The following is a 3,073-nucleotide window of genomic DNA, read 5'->3' as shown; positions in this document are numbered from 1 at the left end:
CATCCCGTTCTGAAATTTCATTAATTATTTGTCCGAAGTTACATAAGAAAGATTCTAGACCATATGATTTTGTTCATCTTCCCTACTCTTCTTTTTTCGGATATATTCCACAATTTATCAATTCCGGGCTAACGTACCCGTGGCTCCGTTCGGATGGCGAGGGCTAATGGCGGTGAGGGGGGGAGATGAGGGAAGGGGGGTGAAGGGAGAAGAGGGGAGGTGAAGAGAGAGGAGGCGGGTGAGGGGAGAGGAGGGAAGTGGTGAGGAGAGAGGAGGGAAGTGGTGAGGGGAGAGGAGGGAAGTGGTGAGGGGAGAGGAGGGAAGTGGTGAGGGGAGAGGAGGGAAGTGGGGAGGGGAGAGGAGGGAAGTGGTGAGGGGAGAGGAGGGAAGTGGTGAGGGGAGAGGAGGGAAGTGGTGAGGGGAGAGGAGGGAAGTGGTGAGGGAGAGGGAGGGAGTGAAAGGGAGAGGGAGAGGGAGAGGGAGAGGGAGGGGGAGTGTGAGAGTGAGAGGGGGAGAGGGAGGTGAGAGTGAGAGGGGGAGAGGGAGTGTGAGAGTGAGAGGGGGAGAGGGAGTGTGAGAGTGAGAGGGGGAGAGGGAGTGTGAGAGTGAGAGGGGGAGAGGGAGGGAGTGAGAGTGAGAGGGGGAGGGGGAGGGAGTGAGAGTGAGAGGGGGAGAGGGAGGGAGTGAGAGTGAGAGAGGGAGTGGGAGAGGGAGAGGGAGGGAGTGAGAGGGAGTGGGAGAGGGAGAGGGAGGGAGTGAGAGGGAGTGGGAGAGGGAGAGGGAGACAGGGAGAGGGGAGAAAGAAAAGAAAGGTAAAGGGAAAGAAAGAGAGAGTAGAGCGAAAAAGGGAGGAAGAGAGGGAAAGAGGGAGGGAAAGGGGTATAGAGTGAGTGAGAGAGAGAAATGGATAGGAGGGAGATTGGGAAAGGTGGAGAAAGAGAGATGGAGAGAGAGGAAGAAAGGGAGTCAGAATGTAAATCATTATGTCGATGATAAACTACATAGACTGATAGACATGAAGGAATACACTACGTGGATATCCGGATTTTTCTTTTCGATTACAGAATCATATCTGTCTAAAATGCATTGACTCGTATACTCTCAGATTGTATGCCTCTCAGCAATGATCAAAGACAAAGACTTCTGGTGCCTAACAGTCTTTCCTATAACGGGCGAAACCAGCACGATGACGAGGGCGTACACGCTGAAGATAATGCCGTCCACTGTCGGGCTGAGGCCACGGTTGTCCACCTGTGACGTGTGCAAAGGGCATTCAATTACGATCTCCCCTATTCACTATCGCCTATCTATGTGGGATTTTAACAAGTATTCTCTGTTTAGCCTGGCTGATTTGCAAAGTAGACTCTTAATGGAAATCAAATGAGTAGAGAGGGGGAGGGAGAGGGGGAGGGGAGGGGGAGGAGGAGGAGGAAGGGGAAGGGGAAGGGAAGGGGGAGGAGGAGGGGGAAGGGGAATGGAAGGGGGAGAGGGAGGGGGAGGGGAAGGTGGAGAGGGAGGGGAAGGTGGAGAGGGAGGGGTGAAGAGATTAGAGGAAGGAGATCAGAGCGGGGGGAGGATAAAAGAAACGGGAGATAAAAAGAAATTCATTATAAAAAAGTCTCCAGCTTCAACGATGTAACTGCATTTACCCTAGAACATTCCTGGGATGAGCTCACCTGCTGCGGGAAAAAGGGCGCCATAATGGACATAGAAGCGAAGGACGAGAAGTCGACCAACAGCATGGAAATGAGGATCATTATTTGTCCTTTCGAGAATCTGAATTGCCGACTTGGGGGCAACATTTCGCTGTGGTCAGTGTGGGTCGCGGCGTGATTGGAATTCCCGTGTTCAGCTCTGACAAGTAAAAAGTAAATGCGGTGAGATGTAGGTGACACGCGAAACGGTGCATTCTACATCAAAAGTATTTTGTGATGCTACACCACCTTGCGAAACTCCCTAGCAGGGGTGTCCTTTCCTCCGTGTGTGGCAGGAGAAAGCAGGAACCGCTGTGCCAGACGCGGGGCGATCGACCTAGAGGAGTCGACGGCTCAATGGCGATGATGGGCACGCTGGGGAGGTGGTGGCCGACGATCAAGACAGGGGACAGGGCTGGCGTGATCCTTTCCCTGGACGCGAAAACCTGCGGCGGAGAGGCTACTGCGACTCCCGAGGACGCCAAGCCACCTTGCGTGGGCTGGGGCGAGTCTTCTGCGGAAGTGTGCGCGGCTGGAGACGCAACACACTGCATGCACACAGTGTTTGTGAGCTTTGGGATGGCGTCCTGCAGGAGCTTGACAACAGAAGCCATGTCCTCCTCACAGGCATACCCAGCCATACTTGCTGTCCTCCCTGGCACATCCCTTTTGTCTGTGCAGACGTCAAGGTCTACTGCACCGTTCTGATTGCAAGACGAAGGCCTGGCATAATCAGTGCCGTGATTTGCAACACTTAGTTCTGCTTTGCCTATTTGACTCATCCTAACCCTCTCTGCAGACCCGGTGTTATGGTCTTGGCTCACCGTCTCTCCTTTCTCCACGGGACCAAAGTGTAAAATATCAGACATTTGGACTTGCGAATCCGGAACCTGTGCTGGGATCAAACCAGGTCCTGGTGTATCCACAACTGGAACGGCACCTCGATGACGGATCCCATAAAGATTGCACCCACGCCGCTCTACCGTGGTGCGTAATGGGCTCGGATCTAACTCGGGGACGCCAAACAAGGGAAGACTACCTTGCCCTACGAAAGAGGATGGGACACAACCGTGTTCTATCATATGGTGCGCTTCCAATCTTATTGGTATTGGAATGGCTCGATGACTTGGCATTTCACTCGATATTACGGAATCTATTTCTTGCGTGACGGATATTTGAGCGGCATCATATCCCATACTGTCGCTGCAAATGGGCCCAGCTGTCCCCCGGGCACGCCGACCTCCCTCCAAAGCAGCGGTATGCCCATTATGCACGCAGTTGCATTACAGCGGTGTCTATATACATAATATTGCCACTTGTCACATGTTGTCTAGCTCGCGTGTTCTTTACGATGCTCTATCATGGCAACATTTACTTTC

At 53.1% G+C, this 3,073-nt stretch overlaps 1 protein-coding gene across 1 annotated transcript; it reads right to left on the bottom strand.

Annotated features, from left to right (window-relative positions):
- Positions 1-915: 915 nt before the first annotated feature.
- On the bottom strand, positions 916-2,923 carry LOC119575821. The gene is made up of 3 exons (XM_037923374.1): positions 1,944-2,923; positions 1,677-1,854; positions 916-1,251 (listed from the first exon to the last, which is right to left on the bottom strand). The coding sequence occupies exons 1-3, from the start codon at positions 2,888-2,890 to the stop codon at positions 1,102-1,104; spliced, it is 1,275 nt and encodes a 424-aa protein (XP_037779302.1). The 5' UTR covers positions 2,891-2,923; the 3' UTR covers positions 916-1,101.
- Positions 2,924-3,073: the final 150 nt, after the last annotated feature.

Source organism: Penaeus monodon, chromosome 8 (genome assembly GCF_015228065.2).
Source record: "Penaeus monodon isolate SGIC_2016 chromosome 8, NSTDA_Pmon_1, whole genome shotgun sequence".
In the NCBI taxonomy this organism is placed as follows: domain Eukaryota; kingdom Metazoa; phylum Arthropoda; class Malacostraca; order Decapoda; family Penaeidae; genus Penaeus; species Penaeus monodon.
This window is presented reverse-complemented; position numbering and strand designations above follow the sequence as displayed.

Excerpts from the sequence above, each read along its gene's own strand:
- LOC119575821 (XM_037923374.1), bottom strand. The coding sequence starts at position 2,890 with ATGGGATATGATGCCGCTCAAATATCCGTCACGCAAGAAATAGATTCC. Across the intron at positions 1,855-1,943 it reads CTGCTAGGGAGTTTCGCAAG|AGCTGAACACGGGAATTCCA; the intron begins GTGGTGTAGCAT and ends TTTACTTGTCAG. Across the intron at positions 1,252-1,676 it reads CGCCCTTTTTCCCGCAGCAG|GTGGACAACCGTGGCCTCAG; the intron begins GTGAGCTCATCC and ends CACACGTCACAG.